The sequence below is a fragment of the Jaculus jaculus genome, chromosome 8, assembly GCF_020740685.1.
Source record: "Jaculus jaculus isolate mJacJac1 chromosome 8, mJacJac1.mat.Y.cur, whole genome shotgun sequence".
Classification (NCBI taxonomy): domain Eukaryota; kingdom Metazoa; phylum Chordata; class Mammalia; order Rodentia; family Dipodidae; genus Jaculus; species Jaculus jaculus.
In genome coordinates this window covers 72,046,874-72,073,262 of record NC_059109.1, presented here as the reverse complement: position 1 = coordinate 72,073,262, position 26,389 = coordinate 72,046,874, and the positions used below count along the sequence as shown (strand labels likewise).

At 40.8% G+C, this 26,389-nt stretch overlaps 1 protein-coding gene across 11 annotated transcripts in view; it reads left to right on the top strand.

Moving 5' to 3' along the window:
* Hnrnpc (heterogeneous nuclear ribonucleoprotein C) overlaps positions 1 to 26,389 on the top strand; it is a 39,475-nt gene that overhangs the window by 6,857 nt on the left and 6,229 nt on the right. For 4 of the 11 annotated variants that reach the window (XM_045155769.1, XM_045155768.1, XM_045155762.1 and 1 more), the window contains 4 exons: positions 2,941 to 2,966; positions 19,956 to 20,233; positions 23,198 to 23,312; positions 23,831 to 23,878. In XM_045155769.1, the coding sequence (XP_045011704.1) occupies positions 19,993 to 20,233; positions 23,198 to 23,312; positions 23,831 to 23,878 (404 nt within the window). In that variant the 5' untranslated portion in view covers positions 2,941 to 2,966; positions 19,956 to 19,992. Of the gene's footprint in view, positions 1 to 2,940; positions 2,967 to 3,020; positions 3,657 to 19,955; positions 20,234 to 23,197; positions 23,313 to 23,830; positions 23,879 to 26,389 lie in introns of those variants that run through there. The other 7 variants (XM_045155772.1, XM_045155771.1, XM_045155770.1 and 4 more) reach the window with 4 other exon arrangements.

Genomic DNA, 26,389 nt, shown 5'->3' with positions numbered 1-26,389 from the left:
TAAACACCAGGCAGGTGTACCATTTTGTTTACCTCACATTACTACATGGGTACTACTGGGTAATTCAACCTGGGCCATCTTTCCAGTCCCCCCCCCCCTTTTTTTTTTGAGGTAAGGTCTATTCCAGGCTGACCTGGGATTCACTATGTAGTTTCAGGGTAGCCTCAAATTCATGGCTATGCTCCTACCTATGCCTCCTGAGTGCTGTATTACTTGGTTTTTTTTTTGAGGTAGGGTCTAGCTAATGCTGACATGGAATTCACTATGTAGTCTCAGGGTGGCCTTTAACTCAGCAATCCTCCAACCTCTGCCTCCTGAGGGCTGGGATTAAAGGTGCATGCCACCATGCCTGGCGTATTTATTTTTGAATACATTTATTTATTTGAGAGGGTACATGAACCAGGGCCTCCAGGCAGTGTGGATGAACTCCAGAACTCCCTTGTGCATCACACACCTGAACCTCTAAGCCACCTACCTCTCCAGCCCCCCTACTTAAAAGAAAAACATGTTTAAATCTAGATATAGAGCTGGAGATCTGCCAAAGACCAGTTCATTTGCAGTGGCTGAAGACTTTGGCGTGCCCATTCTCTCAATCTGCCCTCCCTCCAGTAAGTAAAAAAGTCCTAGATACAGAGTTATTCTGATGGTAGTCTTTCATAAACATTTTGCTCAAGGAATATTTTTGAATTATTTCTGTTTGGGACTGGGGATATGGCTTAGCTGTTACAGCATTTGCCTGCGAAGCCAAAGGACCTCAGTTCTATTCCCCAGGCCCACGTAAGCCAGATACAATACACAAGGTGGCACATGTGTCTGGACTTCGTTTGCAGTGGCTGGTGGTCCTAGCGCGCCCATTCTCTCTCTGCCGCCTCTTCTGTCTCTGAAGTACTTAAAAAAAATTTCTACCAAAGTCTTGTTTACTGAAATTGTAAAGTAAAAATTAGACCTCATGGCTGAATACTAAAACATGAATGCAACGAATTCATGCTTGACTGTTCAGTGAGCTAGTCTATTTTCAGTTCTTGTTTTAGCTGATGAAATAATATGAACCTTTATTTAAAAGTAATACATGATTCTTTTTGGCTTTTTGAGGTAGTTTCTTGCTACTAGCTCAGACTGACATGGAATTCACTGTGTAGTCTCAGGGTGGCCTTAAACTCAAAGTGATTCTCCTCCTACCTCTGCCGCCTGAGTGCTGTGATTAAACGCGTGTGCCACCATGCCAGGCTCATGTACGATTCTTAATGTTTTGGGGTTACTTCAAAAACATTAGATGATAAATGAAGGATAGATACACAAATTTCATATTGACATAGTTTTTTCATCACCTGGTTTTTGAAAAGTATGTGAGAGAGAATGGGTGTGCCAGAGCCTCCTTCAACTGAATGTGCCACCTGTACATCTGGCCCTACAGGGCCTAAGGATTTGAACTAAGCCACTTGGTTTTGCAAGCAGGTACCTGTAAATGCTGAGCCATCTCTCCAGCCTGTTTATGACATAAATTAAGTATTCAAGGACCATAGTTTTTTTTTTTTAACCACCATGCTTATGTATTTTTAAATATTTTTGTTTTTTTCAATGTAGGGTCCCTTAAGCCCAGGCTGAACTGCAATTCACTATGTAGTCTCAGGGTGGCTTGGAGCTAACTCTGCCTCCCCAAGTGCTGGATTAAAGGCATGTGCCATCATGCCCCACTTATGGTTTGTTTTGTTTTATTGTGACTGAAAATGAACAAAAGGTCTCCTTATTTAAAAGTATTTTCACCTAACTGAAAAACCATAATTCTGGGATTGTTTACTCAGTAGTTTTTTTTTTAATACTTTATTTTTATTATGTATTTGACAGAGAAAGGGAGACAGAAAGAAGGGGCACACCAGGACCTCCAGCCACTGCAGACTCCAGATGCCTGCACCCCCTTGTGCATCTGGTTAATGTGGGTCCTGGGGAAAGAAACCTGAGTCCTTTGGCTTTGCAGGCAAATGCCTTAACCGCTAAGCCCATCCCTCCAGCCCAGTAGTTTTGAGAATAGATGAGTCATCTTTACTGTAATACAGTCACGTTAGGTCATTTTTTAGTCTATATTACTCAGGAAAACGACATGGCCTTGAGGTTTAAAACCCTTACCCTCATAATCTCAGTGCTGACCTGTCCATTTGTTGGCTTCATTTATCTTTATTTCCCATGCCCACACTACAAAGATGAGCATTTAGATGTATACTCTTTGGAACTTCTTGGGGAAAGGGACCTGAATTTAGTTAACCTTAGCCACATACTGATGTTGAAGAATTGTAAAAACAATCACTGGTAGAAGTGATGATTCTATAAAGTCCCAATCCCAGTGAAATGTTATGCTTTACCAAAATGTGTTGGATGCAACAGACAGATATTTCTGTCTTGGGGGTTTAGGGCACAACATTTCTGAGGAACTATGACTCAATCTGTCCCTTCTCCTTTCACAGGGCAGCAAGGCGAACCCCATCCTTACTCACTGGAGCTCAGCTTTGATTTTTAACTTCCCTTCCCCACCCTTCCAGAACACACACATTCCCATTCCAAAACTGATTTTATAGACATTTTAAACATGGTGATGCAACTTGGTGTGCACTACAGCAAATGTACAGGTGTTTTTTTAAATTGTTTCCAAAAAAGAAACGGGACCTGGATTTAAGATGTAATTTTTAAATTTCTATTTTTTTCTGCAGCAGTTAGGTTAGAGGAGCCTCATAAACTGACCTCTCTACTTCCTCGTGTATTTTTAAGATTAATTGATGTGGAAAGGGCTTTGCTTGTCTGCTATTTATTGAGATCATTACCCTTGCGGTTTTTGTTGAAACTGCTTTTGGAAAAGGAAAAAAAAAAAGAAATGAACATTACTGACTTAACATTTTTGCACCTCCAGTTTTTCTAATCTGGCCTATTTTTATTTTTGTTTTTTTACAGTGAGATTTTTTTGATCTTCAGCTACAGTAAGTTATTATAATTTTTTTTTAACATTTTTCCTGACTTTCCGCTGATTTCCTTTTTATTGTTGTTACTAGTTATTATTATACTTATGGTGGTGATGATGATGATGATAAATGATGATTTTTAACCCGATTAAAAGAGTTTTTCTGAATGTTAAGAATTTCTTCGGCCTCCTGATTTGACTTTGGAGTTTTGTATCTTGGGAGAGAAAGTGAAGGCGTTGGCATTTTTAAGTAGATTGATCAATCATATAAACCTTTTCTCTCCCAACCCCACCCTTGCCCTCAACCCCTTCCCCAAACTGGAAATAATTTTACTGGCTGTTAAGTCTATGACCTTATTTTTCCTGATCTTTAACTTAACTGTTTTAGAGCATCTCTGGACTTCTGTATTTTTAATTTTTTTATTTTTGTTTTTTATTTTTAATCTTTCATTTGTTAAATTTTTAAACTGTGCTGCAATAAAATGTGTGTGGTACTACTTAACACCTAGAATGGTGATGGCGTTTCCCCAGAAAGCCATCTTCCTCTTGTTTACCTTGAATCCCATCCTGCTTTTCCTGTACACTACCCCTCACAAACCACAAGCCTCAGCAACATGGATGCCCAGCCTGGAGCAGCATCAGCCAGGATGACCTGGAGCCAGGGGGGCCTTCGGAAGAGATGCACACCCTTCCTGGGTGATGGTAAGAGGTGTGAGGTCCACTTGGTTTCATTGCAAAGACTAGGAAATAGACTCACTTAAATTTAGTTGATGTACAATAGACCTCTGGAAGTGGCTCTCTGAATTAAACTTTTGGTATGAGTATCATGAAGTGCTTCCTATAAGGGAACCATAGTTACTTGTAAATGACTGTAATGAGCTTTTCATTAACTTGGGCTGACCTGACAGGTTCTGATTAAGCAGCTGAAGTTTACCTGTGGTCTGGAATGGTTTCTTTAAACATATAGCAACCAGACAGGGAGGTAGTAGGCAATCCCTTCTCTTAGATGATTATGAAGTTATTTAGAGCATTCTTAGGGGGCTGTGGATGAAGCTCAGTTGACAGTGCTTGCCTAAGGTGCATGAGGCCATGCGTTCAATTTCCAGTATCCTATAAATTAGATGTGGCACAGGCATGTAATCAGCTCTTGAGAGTTAGAAGCAGGAGGCTCAGAAATTTAGTTCATTCAAGATACATAATTTGAGGCAACATAGGGACACATAAGACCCACTCTACCGTCTCAAGAAAAGGCTGTATTGTGGGGGAAATTTTATTGATTGAAGTGAGGAACCTAGTTGGATACACAGGAAAGTTATAAAAATTCTAAGCCTGGTGGATGCTCTTATAATGCCAGAGCTGGGTAGACGAGGACAAGTTCCACTGGACAGCCCAGTCTAATTTTACGGGTTCCAAGTCAAGGAGAGTGTTTAACAAGACACTCAAGGTTTTCTTAGCCTCCAGGCACAAACCCACATACACTCAAGACTCTGGACATTTGGATTGTATATAACATTTATGACACATGTCTAGTCACAGCACATAGGAAGTTGAAGGTAGTGTTAATGGGTACAAAACCTGCCTGAGATGCCTGTGAGGAAGATGATAGTATTATGTTGTCACTGAAAGATTTGTAAGAGGAAGGTGTAGGTAGGGTTTTTTTTTTTTTTGAGGTACTTTCCAGGCTGATGTCTCTGTGGCCTTGGAACTGGAGAAGTCCTCCTTCAGCACCCAAGTACTGGGATTAAAGGCATGTGCCACAGTGCTGGGCAAGAAGTTCATTTTTTAAAATTTTTGTTTATTTGACAGAGGGGAGAAGAGGTTGAGAATGCGTGCTCAGGGCCTCTAGCCAATGCAAACCTACTACAGATGCTTGAGCCCCCTTGTGCCGTCTAGCTTACATGGGTACGGGGGAGTTGAATCAACTTGGGTCTTTTGGCTTTGCAGGCAAATGCCTTAATGGCCGAGCCATTTTCCAGCTCCAAGAAGCTCTTAAAAATTATTTTTTATTATTTGAGAGAAAGAATAGGCGCTCGAGGGTCCTCCAGACATGGCAAATGAACTCCAGACACATGTGCCACCTTGTCTTGTGCAGCTGGCTTATGTGGGTATTAGGGAATGAAACCTACATCCTTAAAACCACTAAACAATCTCTCTAACCCTAAAAGTTTTTTTTTTTTTTTTTGTATTTATTTGTGATAGAACAGGTCCACCAAGGCCTTGAGCCACAGCAAATGAACTATAGATGCATGTGCCACCTTGTGAATGTGGCTTACATGGGTACTGGGAAACAACCTGGGTCCTTGGGCTTTGAAGGCAAACACTTCAACTGCTTAAGTCATAAGTTAATCTGTTTTTTTTTTCTTTTAAGTTTTTCATTTTCTTTTTTTTCCAAATTATTTTATATTTATTGAAATGAATATTAAAAGTGGAAAGTTTTTCATTTTCATGTAGGGCCTCACTGTAGCACTCTGGCTGACCTGGAATTCAGTATGTAGTCTCATGGTGGCCTTGAACTCAAGGCAGTCCTATCTTTGGCCTCCTGAATTTTTGAATTAGCATACCTGGCCAGAAGCTAGTTTTTTAAAGGGGTATTCAATGCTGTAGAGTAGGTCACTTGTAAATCTTCTCATACTTGGACCAAAAAAAGTAAAATGTAGATCAAATGCTCATCAAAGGTAGCTTCAAGGAAAGCAGTGGTAGAACATTAAAGCAGAAGGTCCTAAGTTGTCTGGAAGAAGAGAAGAACCTTTTAAATAAGTCAAGTATTGATCCCGCTTCTGCGAAAGCTATTTCTCTTTTCCTTATTCTTGAATCCCATTATTTAAAGTCATGTTTTTCTGTTTTGGAGAATACAAAAAGATACAATGATCATGTGTCTGCATCAATCTGGCAAGACAGATAAATGACAGTGTATCCCATTATTAGAGATTGCTTCATTGTGGGGGTGCTTTCTAGGTAGGGTAGCACAGGTTTACCTGAACTTCACCCTAAAACAGCCTAAAACTCCTGTACATACTCCTACCTCTCTTGTGTCAAGTTTATCAGGCCTTGAAATGAATAGAGTCATAGGTTAAGGTAAAGTGATGATTAATAATGTGTAGAATTGCTTAAAATGATACTGTAAATAGATAAAAACAGAAGCTATTAGGAAATAGAGAAAATAATATGGCAGAATTGGAGGTTAAATGGTAAATTTGTGAATATTTAGTGGAAGATGTAATGTAGTAGACAAGTGACGTGTTTGGCTTGGCTCATGGTTTCTAGCTTCTGGAATGGGGAAAACATGGGGTCTGTAAACACTGGCAACAGCACGGCTTAAATTCAAGGTGATATCCTACCTCAGTCTCCAGAATGTTGGTATTAAACAGTATGCCACCACACCAGATTTGCTTGGATAATCTCTACCCCCAGGTAGGGTTTCAGTCTAGCCCAGGCTGACCTAGAACTCACAGATACCCTCCTACTTCAGGTTCTCCCTCATGCTGGAATTAAAGGTATGCGCCACCACACACTGCAGAATTTTTATTTTTTGTTTTTTTCGGGTAGGGTCTCACTCTAGCCCAGGCTGATCTGGAATTCACTATGTAGTCTCAGGGTGGCTGAGAACTCACAGCAATCCTCCTGCCACCTGAGAGCTGGGATTAAAAGTGTCAGCCACCACATCTGGCTCAATTTTTTTTGGCTTTTTTCTTAATATTTATTAATAATTTCCATGAATATCCCATGGTAGTACCCTCCCACCCCCTGCTTTCCCCTTTGAAATTCCATTCTCCATTATATCCCCTCCCCATCTCAATCATTCTCCTTACATATATAAATACCAGCCTATTAAGTACCCTCCTCCATTCCTTTCTCTTCCCTTTATATCTCCTTTTTAATTTACTGCCCTCTGCTACTGAGTTTTTTACTTCTCATTCAGAACAGGCTCAATTTTTATTTGATAGAATGGGAAGGCCAGGACCAAGTCACTGCAAACAAACTCGATGTATGCAGAATTGAATCTGTAGGAGGCAAATGCCTTAAACGCCATGCCATCACTTTAGCCCAGAAACATGAAAAAATTACGTTACATCAAATAATCAGGGCATAAGAAATGAAACGAAAAAGGCTGGGTTTGGAGCACAAATTTTTTTATTTTCTGTTTGCCAGAGAAAGAGGGAGAGAATGAATGGGTATGCCAGGTCTTCCGGGCACTGCAAACGAAGTCCAGGTGTGTGCACCCCGTTGTGCATTTGGCTAACATGGGTCCTGGGGAATGGAACCTGGGTCCTTTGGCTTTGCAGGCAAACAATTTAACTGCTAAGCCATCCCTCTAGCCTGCACAAATTATTTTTGAGATGAATTAATAGCATCAATTGAAGAGTAATGATGACATTCCACTAGGTTGTGTGAAACAGTTCTAAAAATTTAAGCCAGACATGGTGGCACACGCCTTAATCCAGCACTTGGGAGGTGAGGTGGGAGGATCACTGAGTTCGAGGTCACCATGAGACTTCATAGTGAATACCAGGTAAGCCTGGGTAGAGTGAAACCATACCTTGAAAAAAACAAGACAAGTATTGTGTTCCAGACAAGGGATTCAATAACCCCATGTTAGTCTTTCAGGTGCTGACAAGCTTTAGGTGAGAGTAGAGGAAGAAATAGGACACATGTGGTCTTTGGAATTTGCTTTGTTGCTGAGGGTGAACTTTAACTCCTTAACCTACAACTGAGGTACAGAAGTATGCCCATGCCCAGCTCAGTTCTGGTTGTACATGGTGATCCCAACAACCTTCTGCTTCAGGGGAGAAAGTGTAGGCCTCAGGAGAGGATTCTTTCTGAGTGTGCAGTTTTGTGATTGTATACATTTGCTCTCATGAAGGGTGTATTCTGCAAGGCTCTGTGGTTCCTGAAGTCCCAAGTTAAAAAAAAAATTGGAGAACCTGTTCTGGAACAAACAGGACATTCTAAAAAGATGACAAAAATTGTTACTTGTTTTGATTAGGTCTATACGAAGTACTTTTTTTTGTGTGGTGCATATGGTTGCACTCAAGGCCTGGTGCATACTAGGAAGGGGCTGTACCGTTAAGCCTTGCCCCAGCCCCTCACTGGATGTTAAACTAGTGGTTCCATGTCCTCAGCCCTCTTTTTTCACTTTGGTTTGGCGGGCAAGTAGTCTCTCCATGCCCACAAACATATTTAATGTCTACATGGAGATTTCTAGAGGTAAACAGGAAACAGGACATACAAAATGAAGTAAATGTTATGTGTTAATCTTGCGTTGTTTTTATAACTATGACTGCCACATGGTAACAATTTTCTGAGGTAGGGTGTCATGTAGTCTAACCTTGAATTTTGTACTCCCAAACTGGCCCAGACTCACTGTGATCCTTTTGCTTCTACTGCTCTAGGGCTGAGGTTAAAGGTGTACATTACCACTCCCTACTTAGTAAAGCAGTTTCTTAGTGTCTGTTAAATTACTTGGTTAAAAAATTGTGCTGAATGTTTGTGTTCCCTTGATTCCGAGATGGGCTTAGAGGAAGCTTATGTCGACTTTGAATTGTTGCTCTTCCTGCTTCATCAGTCTTTCAAGTGTTGGGATAAATTAAGTTGAATCTAACCACTCTTTTTTTTTTTTTTTTTGGTTTTCGATGTAGTGTCTATCTCTAGCCCAGGCTGAACTGGAATTCACTATGGAGTTTCCTCCTACCTCTGTCTCCAGAGTGCTGGTATTAAAGGCATGCACCACCAAGCCCAACTATAAATATTTTTTTTCTAAAAGAAAGTATTTAAATGAAGGCCAGCTGTACAACATCCTTAAATTCCAGAGTAATAATTATGTTATCTCTTTCTTACAATTTTTATTATTGTTTTTTTATTTTCTTTTTCAAGGTAGGGTCTGTCTAGCCCAGGCTGACCTGGAATTCACTATGGAGTCTCAGGGTGGCCTCGGCAATCCTCCTACCTCTGCCTCCCAAGTGCTGGGATTAAAGGCGTGTGCTACCACGCCTGGCTACAATTTTTATTTTTTATTTATTTGAAAGAAAGGTAGAGAGAGTGAATGAAAATGGGTTTTTCCCCCTACCTCTAGGCACACATTGTATATGTATGCTCTGCCTGGTTCCTAGGGAATTAAACCAGGTGTTTTTCTTTTCTTTCCTCTCGAGGGAGGGTCTCACTCTAGCTCAGGCTGACCAGGAATTCACTATGTAGTCTCAGGGTCACCTTAAACTTAGAGTGATCTTCATACCTCTGCATCATGAGTGCTGGGTTTAAGGGAAGGGGCCACCATGCCCGGCTTTGAACCAGGTTTTAATGATGTAAGTAGAGTTAACTCTCAAGAATAAAGATAGAATTCCATAAACATATTGAAAGGAAGAAAAACTGTTATTCCATAATACCTGTCCATATAAGTATGATATTTCTTATTCTGGAAGTTCTTTGGGGAGGATTAACAAGTCCTAAAGTGTTGTGTAATATGCCCCACAACATGAAATTGATAGTTACTGTGTATTTGACAGTGTTTGCACAAAGTGCATATAATATCCATTTATTTACATTTATTACTGACAGCTTGCATAACTATAGTCAATAGACCATGATAATTCCTATCCCCTTCCCTCTCCCCAGTACAACTCCTCAACTCCTCTCCATCATTCCCTCTCTCCTACTGTTTTTTTGATCACTTGATTGATGTTATGACCATCTCTATTTTTTCAATTTTTTTTTGTTCATTTTTATTTATTTATTTGAAAGTGACAGAGAGAGGGAGAGAGAGAGAGAGAGACAGATAGAGGAAATGGGCACACCAGGGCTTGCAGCCACTGCAAATGAACTCCAGACGCGTGCACCCCCTTGTGCATCTGGCTAATGTGGGTCCTGGGGAAAAGAGCCTTGAACCAGAGTTCTTAGGCTCCACAGGCAAGCGCTTAACCACTAAGCCATCTCTCCAGCCCCATCTCTATTATTAAAAGTGTGTGTATATGGGTGCATCAGTTTCTCCCTAGTTCAAATGAGTGCCAGATACCTGCACCACATTTTTTGTCTGTCATTACTTGGATGCTAGAGAATTGGACCCCAGGCCAGCAGGTTTGCAAACAACCACCTTTTGTCACTCCCCATACATATTCTTATCTATGCTGTCCTTGAATTCCTCCCTTCTCCCAGGTATTACTGTATGTGTTACGCTCACACTTATGCAATTTGATTTTTTTGCTCTGTGTAAGGGAACAGATTATTCATTAATCTGAAAGAGGCAAAGTATGTGTATGGGAGTTTGCTGGATTCTAGCCATTACAAACTCCAGATGTTTGTCACATAGGGTACTGGGGATTTGAACTTGGGTTTGCAAGCATTGGATAGAAGCACCATAACTGCTGGGCAGTATCTCTAGGAAGCAAGCACCATTTAATAACTTCCTAGGCTTCTCCCCAATCCAGGGTTTCACTCTAGTAGTGCACAATCCAACAGTTTTATCACCATTATCATTTTCTTTTTCAAAAATTTTTATTGGGCTGGAGAAATGGCTTAGTGGTTAAGCGCTTGCCTGTGTAGCCCAAGGACCCCGGTTTGAGGCTCGATTCCCCAGGATCCACCTTAGCCAGATGCACAAGGGGGCACATGCGTCTGGAGTTCATTTGCAGTGGCTGGAAGCGCTCATTCTCTCTCCTCTCCCATCCCCCACCTTCTCCCTGTCTGTCACTTGCAAATAAATAAAAGTAAACAATTTTTTATTAACTTCCATTATTATAAAATTTATCCCATGATAATACCCTCCCTCCCCCACTTTCCCTTTTGAAACTCCATTGTCCATCATAATCCCCTACGCAGCTCAATCAGTCTCTTCTTATTTTGATGTCATGATCTTTTCCTCCTATTATGGTGGTCTTGTGTTTGTAGTGTCAGGCACTGTTAGGTCATGGATATCCAGGTCATTTTGTGTTTGGGGGGAGCACGTAAGGAGTCCTATCCTTCCTTTGACCCTTACGTTCTTTCCACCACCTCTTCAGCAATGGACCTTGAGCCATGGAAGGTGTGATTGAGATATTTCAGTGCTGAATACTCCTCTGTCCCTTCTCAGCACCATAGTGTCTCCTGAGTCATCCCAAGGTCACTGCCATCTGAAAAGCGAGAGTACCATTAATATAAGGGTATGAACATTAAGAGAAGTGCTTACTGGGCAGTTTGATAAGCAAGCATAGCATATACATGTAGCCAGGCAGCAGCAGAAGTTACACTCCTATGGCTCATGCGTACCCCGATTTTAAGTTTTCATTATCAGGTAAATAAATACTGTCTTCCATGGAGCAGGCCTCACTCCAATTAGAGGGCAGTTGGTTTCCACAACGACAGATGTGCATCTATTGCACCCGTTGGCTCATATTGCAGTGTTTTCTCTTTCTCCCATTGAACTGCATGCAGAATGGCTTCTTCTAGCATTCTGTCAGCTGATCTACATAGAGGAGGTTCTCAGCTCAGTTCGAACAGGATTTCTCGGTGGCCTTGCAGCCCAAAAATGTGGTCGTCAGCAATAGGGTCTTAATATCTATTCTTGGTGGGAAGCCAAAGGCCTCGGCAATGGCCAATAGTGTTTTGGGGACATCAGGAACCCCTGGCCAACAACTCACTGGCACTGGAAGTTTTCTAGCAACAATCTGAGTGTTCATCGCCCAAAAAAGTAGATTTCATATGATTTATTTATATTCTTAGATTTTGATAAGCCCCCCCTTCCACCTTAACTTTACTTAAATGTCTTCCCCTGGCCTCTATTGGGCCTTTTCAACCCCATTAATCTATTCTTCCACATATATACAATTCCATCTTAAGTACCCTCCTCCCTTTCTCTTCCCCTTTATATCTCTTCTTTAGCTTAATCCCTTTGCTACTGGGTTTTCTTCTTACTAACACAGAAGTCCAGTCATCTGTAGGTAGGATTAACATATGAGAGAGAACATGTGACATTTGGCTTTCTGGGCCTGGTTTACCTCACTTAGTTTAATCCTTTCCAGATCAATCTATTTTCCTGCAAATTTTAACTTCATATTTCTTTACCGCTGAGTGGAACTTCATTGTATACATGTGCCATCTAATATAAATTAAATTTATAAAAGTCATTGTATATTATCGTTAATTATGTATAATTATTATTTTGTTTAATTTTTCATGGTAGGGTTCACAGTAGCCCAGGCTGACCTGTAACACATTGCATAATGTCAGGTTGTCCTCAAGTCAAGGTGATCCTCCTACCTCTGCCTCCTGAGTGCTGGGATTAAAGGTATGTGCTACCTATCTGGCTAAATTTTTGTAGTATTGTGAAAAACTACTAACTTACAAGTATAGAGAAACAGAAGAGACAGAATAGAGAAGCTTAGGGCCTCTAGCTGCTACCAGTGTACACCAGATGGAAGAGCCACATTGTTGTTCCTCTTGTTTTATGTGGGTACTGGGGAATTAAAACCAGTTTGATAGGGCTTGCAGCCAAGCCCCTTAAATGCTGAAAATTTCTCTAGGTTCAAAACTCATACTTTAAATATTTCAGGATTGGTTGTTTATTTTGGGAAAGAATGGAAACAGTTGATTTTTATTTTTATTTATTTGAGACACAGGGAGAGAGAATGAGAATGGGAACTGCCTGTGCCTATGGCCACTGCAAATGAACTCCAGATGCATGCATCACCTTGTGTATCTGTCTTACGTGGGACCTGGAGAATCTATCCAGGGTTCTTAGGCTTCACAGGCACTGCCTTAACCGCTAAGTGATCCATCCTGCATGGCTTGAAATTTTTTTTTTTTTGGTTTTTCAAGGTAGGGTCTCACTCTGGCTCAGGCTGACACGAAATTCACTCTGTCGTCTCAGGGTGGCCTTGAACTCTCAGCGATCCTCCTACCTCTGCCTCCGGAGTGCTGGGATTAAAGGCGTGCGCCACCACGCCCGGCTTTGAAAATTTTTTTAAAGGGTTTTTTTTTTGTTTGTTTTTGGAAGTAGGGGTTCTTCCATGCTGACCTGGAATTCGCTATGTAGTCTCAGGGGGACCTTGAACTCATGGTAATCCTCCTAACTCTGCAAAAACTTATTTGAGAGAGAGGCAGATAGTGCAAGAGATTGGGTATGCTAGGGCCTTCAGCCACTGCAAATGAACTCCAGACACATGTGCCACGTGCTTTTGGCTTATGTGGGTTCTGGGTAATCAAACTTGGGTCCTTTATTATGTTTTTATTTGTAAGGAGAAAGAATGGGCATGCACAGGGCCTCTTGCAGAGGGCCAAGGCAAACTGCAGGTGCCTTTAACACATTGTTATGTGAGTACTGGGGTATTGAGCCATCTCTCTAGTTTGAGCTTTTCTTTAAGTTTTTTCTAGCTAGGTAGGGTTTTGCTGTATTCCAGGCTGACCTGAAATTTCACTATGTAGTCTCAGTGTGGCCTCCTACCTCTGCCTCCTGAATGCTGGGATTAAAGGCTTGTTGCCATCATGCCCAGCTTTCCCCTCTTTATGTTTGATTTCTTAACATGAAAATTCCCACCCACACCTTTTTTTCTGAGGCAGATTCCCACTCTTTTCCAAGGTTACCTGGAACTCACTTTGTAGTCTCATGCTGGTCTCAACTTCAGGCCATTCCACTTTTGTGCTCTTGGGTGCTGGGATTAATTAAGGTCATGTGCCATGGTGCACTGCCTAATTCCCTCTTTGAGGTAGGCTGACCTGGAACTTAACTCCAGTCCCAGGCTGCCCTTGGATTCAGTGATCCTCCTGCCTTTACCCCTAGTTCATGTCTTTTAGTAAGTAAACCTTGTGAATGGAGAAAATATACTGTCAATACTTGTCTGTGGACAGTTCGTTTTTTTCCTCTTTGAAGAAACAAGAGGTAAGACTGTTGAAAGCAGTAAAACTACATGAGAAGAATACAGAGATTGTAGCCATCCAGTTAACATGCAAGTAGTATGGGGGCTAGAGGGGTTGTATAACTGTTAAGGTGTTTGTTTGCAAAGCCAAAGGACCCAGGTTTGATTACCCACTATAGCCACAAAGGGGGTGATGCACCTGGGATTTATTTTCAGTGGCTGGAGGCCCTGTCATGCCCATTCATATTCTCTCTCAAATAAATAAGTAAAAAAATAAAAATTTAAAAAAGTGTTAAAAAAATTAGAAGTAGAATGGGAGGTACACCAAAGGAATAAGAGGAGGAACTACTTACGGGAAATAGGGTGTAAGTAGACAGAAACTCAGTTACACTATCCAAATGTTGAAATTAAGTCAGAAGCAGATAGCCAGCCAATGGGTGCTCCAGGTGCTCTAGCCCTTGCAAACAAATTCCATGTGCATGTGCTTACGTGGGATGTGGGGATTGAACCTGTGTCCTTTGTCAGTCGCATGCAAGTACTTTTAGCTGCTAAGTCATCTCTTCTTATTTGCTTTGTTTATTTATTATTTAATAGAAGCAGATAGATAATGGGTACGGGAAGATCTCTAGCTTCTCCATTCTGCAAATGCATGCGCCACCATGCACCTCTGGCTCATGTGGGTATTGGGAAATTGAATCTCAGGGACTTAGGCTTTGCAGGCAAGCACCTTAGCCACTAAGTCACTCTTGGCATTTTAGATATTCTAAAAAATGAAAATATTTATGTGATCAGTTCCAGAGCAGTTACTTAAGGTAATAGATTTGCATATAATTTCAATATAGGAGCATACTGAAGTTATTTCATTGTAGTGTTAGTGTGCCCTTTGTTGAGCCATGCTGACTCCATAGTTAATAACTATCCCTGAAAAGTAAATGTTAATATGTGACTTATGCAAGAGGGATCACATTAAAATACCTGGTAAAGAAATACACTGTTGGGTTTTTTGTTTGTTTTTAAAAGATAGGGTTTCACTGTAGCTCAGGCTGTAGTTTTAGGGTGACCTCCTCCTTACCTCTTGTTTCCCCAGTGCTGGGATTAAAGGTGTGCACTCTGCTAAGGTTTTCAGATGGAATCAAAATCTTGAAGAGCCATGATAGCAGTACTTACCTTAAAATATGGACATAAAATTTACCTTAGGTTTTGGGACTTGTTTGTGAAGATGAAGTTGGTGGACGGATGTCATTTTTTATGTTTTGGCCTTTCAAGACAGCATATGTAGTCCACATTAACCTGAAAGTATTGCCAAGGATGAGATTGATTTCTTTTTCTTTCCACAACCTCCAAAGTGTTTATTGATAAGCACATGCCAATACTTTACTTTTTCTTTGTGTTATTTATAGTATATTGGAATTCTTTTGCATGTACCAAGTCTACTTGATCTAATAGTGAGTCCATGTATATGGACTCTTTAGTGGTTGTTGGACCTGGCATGCCCATTTTCTCTGTCTCCTATCTTTGCTTGTGAAGAAAAATAGCCCATATATATATGTGTGTGTGTGTGTATAACATACATATATAAATAAATATATATATATATATATAAAATGTTGGTAGTTAGGGACACCAAAGAATGTAAATGTCAACAAGTCTTGGCAAGGTTAGAAAGCAACTCCAGTCTGAACCTATCTTGGGCTCAGAAATTTGCTGTGTACTGTCTTGCTCCCTTTTTTTCCCCCAGCTACTTTAAGTTGTCCATTAGTGATTGCACGGTATATTTATTCTAGCTTATATGGCACCGTTGGGACTCTTGCTCATTGCCTGGTAAAGTTTCTCTGGCATGCTAGGTCCTCTTACTGGTGCTAATACATGCTCTACTTTGTGTGTATTGAAAAATTAGACTCTGGTCTGCAGGGTTTACATGTAAGAACTTTACTGCTTTACCACCTCAAAAGATCAATTTTCTAGTCTTCCTTTGCTGTTAAAATCTAGAGATATTTGGCCATTACTTATTTTTATAACTGTTATCCAATTGATTCTATGGGGATTATAGTAGATGATGCTTCATGCCAGTCCAGACTGACCTGGAATTCACTCTTCTAGTCTCATGTTGGCCTCGAACCCATGGTTGTCCTCCTACTGCTGCGATCCAGGTCCTTGCATTAAAGACGTGGACCACCATACTCAGCCCAAAATCTGACATTTTTTATTGCTACAATATGCATTCTATTTCTTTAAATTAATGCATTTGTAAGCAGTGAAAATGAATGGGCGAATAGGGCATCTGGTTAATGCAAACTAACTGAACACATGCCACTTTGGGTTTCAATGGGGGTTGGGGAATCCAACCCAGGGCTTTTTGCAGTCAAAAACCTTAACTAGTGAGCCATCTCCTTAACCCTTGTAATGCAGTTTGTATCTGCTTCCTCGGTTTTTGTTCGATGGTGAAGTTACTTGTGCTATGGGACAAATGCAAAGGCAAGAAAGTATACTTACACTGAGCTGTATACTAAGACTGCTGTTTTGTTTTTTGCTTTTTCTTTTTTGGTTTTTCGAGGTAGGGTCTCAGTCTAGCCCAAGCTGACCTGGAAGTCACTCTGTATTCTCAAGGTGGCCTTGAATTCACGACGACGATCCTCCTACCTCTGCCTCTGGAGTGCTGGGATTAAAGAAAGGCATGTGCCACCATGCCCAGCTCCAAGAATGTTCTGTCCTTTTTTCCGATACAGAATGATAGAAAGTCAAGCCCTCTTTGCAACAAAGAACTCCAGATGCTTCTGCCCCTTTGTGGGTCTGGTGTCACAATGTTTAAGCAAATGACTTTAACCCCTGAACCTTCTCTTCAACCTCCTATGTGTTTTTTTGAGATAGGGATCCACTCTAGCTCAGGCTAGATGGCTTTTTCTTTTGCAGACAAGATATAAAGTATAAAAAGCCTTAAGGAACACCTTTTTAAAAAATGGCTAAAAGCCAGGCATGGCGGCAAATGGGAGGCAGAGGTGGATTGCCATGCGTTTAGGTCACCCTGAAACTACAAAGTGAATTCCAGGTCAGCTTGGGCTATAGTGAGGCAACACTGCAAAGAATGGGAAAAAATTAAAACTTAATGCTAAGAGACAATACAGTATATAGATGAATGAATTCACCTTTTTTAAATTTATTTTGGTTATTTGAGGTAGGGTCTCACTCTAGTCCAAGCTGACCTGGAATTCACTATGGAATGGCCTCAAAACTCATGGCGTTCCTCCTACCTCTGCCTCCCAAGAGCTGGGATAAAAGGTGTGCACCACCATGCCTGGCTTTTAAAATATTTTTATTATTGGGACTGGGGCAGATAAGAGAACAGTGGGCCCAAGCCTCCAGCCACTGCAAATGAATTCCAGATGTATGCCGCCCCCCCACCCCCCCCCCCGCTACATCTTATGTGGGTACTGGGCAGTCAAACCTGTGTCTTGAGGCTGCTCCAGCAAGCACCTTAACTGCCAAGCTATCTGTCAGGATGTTATTACTGTGATAAAATAGTTCTGACTGGGTTAGGATAAGTTGAGATTGGGGTTAGAACACATGGAATTTCAGGGGTAGTTTGGAGTGTTTTTTTCTTTTTTATTTACTTTTGAGGTAATGGCTCACTATGGAGTCTCAGGGTGGCCTCAAACTCATGGGAATCCTCCTACCTCTGCCTCCAGAGTGTTTGGGATTAAAGGCATGTGTCACCTCGCCCGGCTTTTTTCTTTTTTTCAATAAGGCCTGAAGTGCTCTAACTAGCTTTTAACTTAATTCCCTTGATCTCTGGCAAATCTCTCCAGTATTAATCTGCTTAGAAAAGTACTACCTGATGTCAGGCTTTTATAATTGATTTTTGTCTTGAGTCAGTGACACCAAATGAATTACCATTGGCTTGCCCTTGCCTGCCTTTTTTATTTCTTTTGTGGTTTGGTTCTTAGTGTTCTTCCCATGGAGATTAAGGGAGATTATAAAAACAATGTTATGGTAGGATCATCCTGTGTTTGAGGCCACCAGAGACTACATGGTGAATTCCAGATTAGCCTGGACTAGAGTGAAACACTACCTCAAAAAAAATTTTTTTTTTGCAACTTGATAATTTTCCTTTTTATCTGTAGTCATTGACATATCCCATAAGGATATGTCTGTTAATTAGAAGTGTAGGGTGCAAGTAATTAAGAAGCAGACAGATCACGGGTTGGAGGGATGACTTAGTAGTTAAGGCCTTTGCCTGCAAAGCCAATGGGCCCAGGTTTGACCCCAGAACCTATGTTAGTCAGATGCACAAGGGGGTGCACAAGTAGAGTGTTGGATTGCAGTGACTGGTGGTTCGGGTGTACCCATTCTCTCTTCCCTTTCTCAGTCAAATAAATCAATATTTTTAAAAAGTAGATCACCTATCCTACATTGTGTTCAAAAATAAATTGCTTCAAGGATTAGATGTCAGAAAGCTCAAATGTCAGAAAGTTGTGGCAAGATTATCTTAAACTTGAGCAGAACTAAGGTGACCACAATGGACAATGAATAAAAGTTACTAGTTTTAAACTTTAAGAAACACAGTTAAAGTTTGTAGGATATCAGCATGTATTTCTAGCTAGAAGTTTTGCTAGTGTTTCTGTAGAAGGGAATAAAAGTTAAGTTTGTCTCTTTAAAATTTGGGGATGCAGAGATGGCTTAGCGGTTAGGCTCAGCGGTCTTAAGGACCCAGGTTTGATTCCCCAGGACCTACATAAGCCAGATGCATGACGGGACGCTTACATTGGCTGGAGGCCCTGGCATGCCCATTCCCTCCCTCTCTTTGCCTATCTCTCTTAAACAAATTAAATACATACATTTTTTGAAGCTGGGCATGGTGGCCCTATCTCTTTAATTCAAGCAGAGGTAGGAGGCTACCCTAAGACTACAGAGAGAATTCCAGGTCAGCCTGGACTAGAGCAACACCCTACCTTAAAAAAAAAACAAAAACCCTTTTTTAAAGTAACATTCATATAAAAAACCTGACAGCCTGTAGAGGTGGTTTAGCATTTAAGACACTTGCTTGCAGAGACCAAGGATCCCAGTTGGACTCTCCAGGACTCACCTAATTAAGCCAGATGCACATGGGGTTGCATGCATCTGGAGTTTGGTTACAGTGGCTGGAGGTCCTGGCATGCCCATTTTCTCTGTCTGTCTGTCTGTCTGTCTCTCTAATAATTTTTTTTTAAAAAAGGGAAGGGATGGGTGGGGGAAGTAGCTCCATCTGTAAAGCACTTGCCAAGCAAAAATAGTTTGCTCCCCAGAACTCAGTCAAAATGTTGTATGTGCTGTCAGTAAAGTGTTTTACTCACAAGAAAAGACCATAGGTAGGTTTTAAAAATAGCTGCCCCATGGAGATGTGAGACAGTGTAATTTCATTGATTAAATTTCCTAGCCAGTGAGAGACCCTTTTTCAAGAACTGTAGATGGTGTTTAGAGGAATGAAACCTGAGGCTATCTTCTTACATGCTCATGTGCACACATGGGCATAGTTTGGAGTCACATTGCCTTATACCTGTGATTTCAGCATTTAGAAGATTGAGAGGCAGCAGTGTTCTGTGACTGTTAGGTCAGCTTGGGTTAGAATAGCTTCTAGGTCAGGTTGACAAGGAAAAAAAAACTAAAAAGGAAAGATAAAATCCATTCTGAGGAAATTCGATTTTTTCACTTTTAATGTGTTCTATGTTCTGGCTAGCTTTATCATCATCACCATCTGCTTTTAAATGCTTTAAAAGTGAATAAAGGCTTGGAAGCCTATAAAATATGGTATTGATATGTCTATATAGCATGTTAAAGTTGAAGTACTTGGAAATGGGTATGACTAGAGGGGCTATATTGATTTAATTTTAAGGAAATGGATCACAGTTTGCTTAAAATCTTGTAAAAGGATCATTTGGGATTGTTGACCAAGGGGATGGAGTTTCTAATTTTTTTTCCATGTGAAGGGCATTTCAGCAATTATAATCTAGTGCTTTTGGTATGGGCTTGAGAAGGTAAGATTCATTAAAGATATATTCATGAGCATTCATCTAAATATAGTAATGTACTTTCTGCTGTGAGTTTCCTTTAAGCTGGCAGTGTAGGTAGTCACAGTGTGAAATTTAAAGTGATAGCATTATCAAGGAGTATTTTTAGTAGCATCTATTCACCTGAATGCTTCTTTTTCCTTCCAGTTTTTCAGCTTTGTGAAGAACCTTAACTTCAAAGAAAATGGCTAGCAATGTTACCAACAAGACAGATCCTCGCTCTATGAATTCCCGTGTATTCATTGGGAATCTCAACACTCTTGTGGTCAAGAAGTCTGATGTGGAGGCCATCTTCTCAAAATATGGCAAAATTGTTGGCTGCTCTGTTCATAAGGGCTTTGCCTTTGTCCAGTATGTTAATGAGAGAAATGCCCGAGCTGCTGTGGCAGGAGAGGATGGGAGAATGATTGCTGGCCAGGTTTTAGGTAAGGTTTGGCTACTCTTCTATTAATTGGGGCTGAACTTTTTTTACATTTTAGGTCAGCATACAAGGAATATATTGGATTTCTTCATGATACATATATCCAGTGCATTTTGCTTCCAGTCATACCCCTCTACAGCCACACCCTCCCTTTGCAAATGGTTCCTTTTTTTTTTTTTTTTTTACTTCATTACCTGCTATGCTTCCATGTTACTTCTTTTAATTCTCCCCCTTTAAAGCCAGCCTGAAGTGTTATGGAATAAAACAAACCTGATCCTCGGGAACAAATAGTCAACGATCAGTAAGCTAAGTAAAGGATGTTTTTGTCAAGCCATTCAGTGAGATAAGTGCATTTTCTTGCAAAGCCTACAATCCAAGGTTTAATTCTTCACCTATATGAAGCCAGTCAAGAATTTGTCTGCAAGCTTGGCGTGGTGGCGCATGCCTTTAATCCCAGGCAGAGGTAGGAGGATTGCCATGAGTTCAAGGCCACCCTGAGACTACAGAGTTGATTCCAGGTGATCCTGGACCAGAGTGAGACCCTACCTCGAAAAACCAAAAAAAAAAAAAAAATTATTTGCAGTGACAGACTCCTAGCATACCCATACATACTAGTATTACATTGGGTATGAGGTTATTTACTGAAACAGGGGCAACTTAATAGTGGCCATGCCACTGAAGAAAAGTGTCTTTTGTTCCCCCTATAACCACTAACTGCCAAAAAGATGGTAGGGGGAGTCATGAGCTCCCTACCAGCCTATGATGAAATGATGATGGTGCCATCTTGTATGAGTAATCATAGTTGATGATTATAGAAGCCATGTTCTTTATTTTTTGGTGCTTGAGTGTTAGGGGGATGGCATACACGTCTGATTTTAGCAGCAAGCATTTGTCACTTATTTTCAGCCCGTTGAGGAGATGTTAGACCCCATAGTAATAACTACCAACTGGCCAAATATTTTTTCTTTTTAAATTGAGAAAGTGGTGTGGAGTGGGGAGAATGGTCGCCCTTGTGCATCTGGCTTACGTGGGTCCTGAGGAATCAAACCTGGGTCTTTTGGCTTTGTAGGCATGTGCCTTAGCCACTAAGCCATTTCTCCAGCCCCCCAAAATGTTTTCTTTGATGGTGGGGTTGAGGTAGCCCAGGATTACGTGGAATTCACTATGGCGTCTCAGAGTGGCCTCAATCTCACGGCGATCCTCCTACCTCTGCCTCCCGAGTGCTGGGATCCAAGCCTGGCCCAAAAATGTTTTCTTGATGCAAACCTTTTCTATAAAGGTCTCTCCAACCTAGGGCTGGAGAGACGGCTTAGTGGTTAAGGCATTTGCCTGCAAAGCCAAAAGACCCCAGTTCAGTTTCTCAAGATCTGCATGCCAGATGCATAAAGTGGCACATGACTCTGGAGTTCATTTGCAGTTGCTGGAGGACCTGGTATGCCCTTTTTCTCTTCATGCCTCTTTTTCTGCTTCTCTATATCAAGTAAGTAAAAATAAAAAATATGTATATATTAAAATAACAGTACTGTAATCTATGCCTGCTCTTTTTTAAATTGTTTTCCCCCATGATAGAGTCTTGCTCTATTCCATACTCACCTGGCATTCATTATGTATGGGGTTAAAGGTGTGTACCACCGCACCTGACAGAGAGGGAGAAAGAGACAGTGGGTGTGCACTAGAGAAACTAGCTGCTGCAAACCAAATAAAAGCATGTGTGACACTTTGTGCTTCTGGATTAACTTGGGTATTGGGGAATTTCTGTCAGGTTGTTAGGCTTTCCAAGCAAATGCCATAACTCCTTAGCCATCTCTTACTTAAAAAAAAATATTTGAGTGTGTGAGCATAGCAGAGCTTTTTTTGGTGCTACAAACTATAATGCTATGTGTAAATAAGTTTTACATGGTAAAGTGGGGAATTGAACTCAGTTTTGCAGGCTTTGCACCTGCTGAGCCATCTCTCCAGGACTGAACCAAGTTTTAGAGTGCAGGCACAATTGGTTTTTCTCAATCAGGCTTTTTGGTTAGAATAAGAAAGAACATGAATATTTGTTACATAGTGGTGTCATACTGAGTAAGTGAAAATCTATCATTGTGTCTTAAAAAGTTTTTTGAAATGGGTCTGTAGTTATTGCCTGCTTCTTAATTAGCCAAAATATTTAATAATAAGTAGCTAGATGTAACACAGTTGACTTCTTAAAATTTGATTGGGACATTGAAAGAGCATGAGAGTGAGTGCACACACCAAGGCCTCCCACTGTAAATGAACTCCAGATGCTTGCATCAACATTATGCATCTCACTTACGTGTCTATCTTGTGGCCTTTGGCTTAGCAGGCAAGTGACTTAATGTCTAAGCCATCTCCAGCCCAAATTTGGCCTTTTTTTGTATTTAATTGATTTTTTTTGACAGGAAGATTGAGCACTGATTGGGCAGGTCAGGGCCTCTAGCCAATGCAAATAAACTTCAAACACATGCTAATTTGTGCATCTGGCAGATGTGGGTAATAAGGAATTGAACCTTGGTTTTTTGGCTTAACTGGCAAGCACCTTAGCCACTAAGTTATTTATTTGTGGGTGTAACACTGAAATCACAATTTACTTGTGAATTGTTAGTTTTATATGACATGAAAAAGATATTACAAGCCGGGCGTGGTGGCGCATGCCTTTAATCCCAGCACCCGGGAGGCAGAGGTAGGAGGATTGCTGTGAGTTTGAGGCCACCCTGAGACTCCATAGTGAATTCCAGGTCAGCCTGGGCTAGCTAGAGTGAGACCCTACCTCGAAAAACCAAAAACAAACAAACAAAAAAAAAAACAAACAAAAAGATAATATTACATACATAACCTGTTGTGTAGTTTTAGGCTTTGTTTGCTAAACTGAGGATGAAGTACAGATTCTTGGGATGAATTTTCTGTAATAGTGTTTAACTGAGACTTAATCATTAAATTTATTTTTCTTTTACTTTGCCATCAGATATTAATCTGGCTGCAGAGCCAAAAGTGAACCGAGGAAAAGCAGGTGTGAAACGATCTGCAGCGGAGATGTACGGGTCAGTACCAGAACACCCTTCTCCGTCCCCTCTACTCAGGTCCGGAACTTTATTATTTATAACTGCATTGTGTCCATCAGTGGGCATATATTTGTTTTCTGGATGTGGGGAGGGTTTATTGTAATGTGTTTTGTATGCAGAAGTAATACTGTGTTAATATGTAGCCCTCCCCTTTTCCTATAGAATTGTTAATTTTTGTGGTTAAAGAGTAGTTTTTGGTTTAGTTTATTTTAAAATCCTTAATCAAGAATTGCTTAGATTCTGAGCTTGGGAAAAGTAAGAAAAGGAAAGGGGAGTGGCATAACTTGTGTTTTTTCTCAGTGTTCTGATTTTTAGCTCATTGAAATTTAGAGCATTTTCTCCTATATTACATATTTGACCACTGCATGTCCAGTGTTCTTTTGTGATTAGAAAATAATTTATTTGAATGGGGATTATCCATGCTAGTCTTTTTGATCTATTTGTTGTAATTTGTTTGGCCTGTTTTCCCCTGTCTGCTGTTGCAAGTTAACAACAGCAGCTCCAAATAAAAATCCTCTTTGGTGTTTATTTTTCAGCTCCTCCTTTGACTTGGATTATGACTTTCAGCGTGATTATTATGACAGGTGAGTTTTCTTTTGTGAATTCTAAAAATGATGTGTGCATGTTTGCATGTGTATGGGTGTGCCAGATCAAGCTAGTGCTTGTCAAGTTGGGGTGTGTGTGTGTGTGTGTGTGTGTGTGTGTGTGTGTATGCATCTGAGGACTTCAGCCTGTGTTATCAGGTAGTAGCAGTTAGTACCTGTTACCAGTGAGCCATCTCTCAGCTTCTCTCCATGGAAGGGAAAGAAGCAGATAGAGAATGGTCATGCCAGAGCCTGTAGCCCAAGCAAATGAACCCCAGATGCATGTGCCACCTTATGCATCTGGCTTAAGTGGGTTCTGGGGAATCAAATCTGGACCCATTTGCTTTGTGGGCAGTGAGTTTTTTATATTCATTTGAGAGAGAGAAATCACTATGTAGTCTCAGGGTACCCTCAAACTCACAGCAGTCATACCTCTGCCTTCGGAGTGCTGGGATAAGAGGCATGAACCCTTAACAAATATAGTTTGAGTGAAAGAATGGGCACATCAGAGCCTCCTGCTACAATACAAACTTCAGACAGTAGCCCCACCTAGTGTGCATGTTTGACCTTGTGTCACTTTGTGTGTGTGTGTGTGTGTGTGTGTGTGTGTGTGTGTGTGTGTGTGTAGGATGTCTAGTGCCTTAACTGTTAAGCCATCTCTCCAGCTCACCTTATTTTTTTAATCTATGTACAAGTGGGAGACAATAAATACTAATATGAGTATACCACTACTCCTGCCACTACAAGGGAACTCCTTTCACAGTGCACCATGTATTTGGCATTCCTTCTACCACTGTTTCCTGAGTGCTAGGATTAAAGGCATACAGCACCATACTCAGCTTGTATTGTTGTGAATAGATACCCATGTTTAGATTTATGCAACCTTTGCAGACTTGAGTGTCTTTATACAGGATATACCAGGATCTGATCGCAATTTTTAAGCAAGGTTATCAAGGAATATTCAGGAAACAATTTTTAGTTTGCTTAGACAGGTATAGGTATCTTTCTGCAAAAATTGGATATGGTAGCTGGTCATGGTGGTGCATGCCTTTAATCCCAGCACTTCTGAGGCAGAGAGTCATGAATTTGAGACAAGCACCTTAACTGCTATGCTGACTCTCCAGCCCCACTTTATTTTTGTTGTTTGAAGTAGGATCTTGCTCTACCCTACGCTGAACCAGAACTCAGTTATTCAAAATGCTTTCATTCAGACTGGTCTCTAAATTAGATATCCTTCTACTTATGGCCCCATTACTCTTTTTGAAGAAATGTATAGGAAGCATAAAGAGCAACTCATACAGTTTTATTCATTTATTGTTATTTTTAAATATCTTTATTATCTTTGGTTTTTCAATGTTGAGTCTCATTCTGGACCCAGTAGATTTGGAATTAATTTTGTACCCTCAGGCAGATTAACCTCGAATTTTTCCTACCTCTGCCTCCTGAGTTATGAGATGAAAGGTGTGTGCCACCACACTTGGGCTCATTTGTGTTTTAAATAACAGGCTCAAAATACAGATCTCGCTAGACAAGAGTCATTTTCCATTTGTTAGAGAAAGACAGATTGAGTGGGTATGCCAAGGCTTCCAGCCGCTGTATACAAACTCCAGACACATGTGCCACCTTGTGCATAAGCCCTACATGGGTTTTGGGGAATTGAACCCAGGTCCTTTGATTTGCAGGCAAGCACCGTATGTGCTTAACCATTTCCCCAGCCCTGTTATTTCTTAGTTCTGTGGAACCTTTCGAGTCATCCCAGCAGTCACCACCATCTGAAAAGAAAACCTCTGACCAAAATAGAGAAGCATTAATAGGGTATGAACATTCAGAAAAATGCTTACCTCCTTCAGTTTGTTGAGTAAGGTTTATCAAGACAACTGCAGGCATTACTCCCTTAGGGCTCATGACCTTTCCTGCCTTAGTTTGGACTAGGTTTTCAGTATTAGGCATGTATTCTCTTCTGTGGAATGGTCCTCGGTCCAAATAGAGAGCAGTTGATTGCCCTCTTAACAGGCATGCTGCGTATTTAACCTAAGTGGCCAATCATTTAAGTAGCCTTGATTATTTTGGGTATAAGAACATGTGATTGGCACTAATCCTCATTTGCAAAGGTAGAACACTGCAATGCTACTCATTTGTTAAAGTGTACTGAATACATCTTTGGATCCTTTACATAATAACAGTAAGGGCTGGAGAGATGGCTTAGTGGTGAAGCGCTTGCCTGTGAAGCCTAAGGATCCCGGTTCAAGGCTCAATTCCACAGCACCCACGTTAGCCAGATGCACAAGGGGAAACGTCTGGAGTTTGCAGTGGCTGGAGTCCCTGGTGTGCCCATTCTCATTCTCTCTCTCTCCCTCTTTCTCTGTCGCTCTCAACTAAGTAAATAAAAATGAACAAAAAAATTAAAAAAAGAGTAACAGTAAGCTTTCTAATGATGCTCAAGAGGAGCTTCCAACTGAGAATCTCCTTGCCTTATATATAAATGATTATTGTTTTTTTGTTATTTTGGGT